General features: G+C 39.2%; 1 protein-coding gene across 1 annotated transcript in view; it reads left to right on the top strand.

The window, feature by feature from the left end:
* TBX15 (T-box 15) overlaps nucleotides 1–94 on the top strand; it is a 90,889-nt gene extending 90,795 nt beyond the window's left edge. The window contains exon 8 of the mRNA XM_023761232.1: nucleotides 16–94. Coding sequence (XP_023617000.1) covers nucleotides 16–47 — 32 coding nt within the window. The 3' untranslated portion in view covers nucleotides 48–94. The remainder of the gene's footprint in view (nucleotides 1–15) is intronic.
* The last annotated feature ends 467 nt before the right edge of the window (nucleotides 95–561 follow it).

The following is a 561-nucleotide window of genomic DNA, read 5'->3' as shown; positions in this document are numbered from 1 at the left end:
TTTCTTTCCTGAAAGGGTTCACTTTTCACGCAGCCAGGCACGTGTGAGGCAAATGACAGAAGATGCTCTCTGCAAACTCAGAGAAGATGCTCAGTGTAAAAAGGTGAGGCTGGGGAGAACTTGATTCAGCTTTGAAGGATGCTCAGAATTTTTGTAGAAGGAATGACAGGCTAAAAATAAAATAACATTTTAAAAGTCAGTGAAATAAGTTTTAGAGGAAAAATGACAGCATCTCAATTCAAACCTAGTAATTTAAGAAAATGAGAACATCAGAAACTTCTTTCAGCCTATAGACAAGTGGTTCTCAACCTGTGGGTCGCGACCCCTTTGGGGGTCGAACGACTCACAGGGGTCGCCTAAATACATCCTGAATATCAGATATTTACATTACGATTCATAACAGTAGCAAAATTACAGTTATGAAGTAGCAACAAAAATAATTTTATGGTTGGGGGTCACCACAACATGAGGAACTGTATTAAAGGGTCGCAGCATTAGGTAGGTTGAGAACCACTGCTATAGACTAACATCCTCTTTTATGCAATACTTTGTCATTTGTGA

Source organism: Myotis lucifugus, unplaced genomic scaffold (assembly GCF_000147115.1).
Source record: "Myotis lucifugus unplaced genomic scaffold, Myoluc2.0 scaffold_203, whole genome shotgun sequence".
Taxonomy (NCBI): domain Eukaryota; kingdom Metazoa; phylum Chordata; class Mammalia; order Chiroptera; family Vespertilionidae; genus Myotis; species Myotis lucifugus.
The sequence above is the reverse complement of the archived record's forward strand: the minus strand, read 5'-3'. Positions and strand labels throughout refer to the sequence as shown.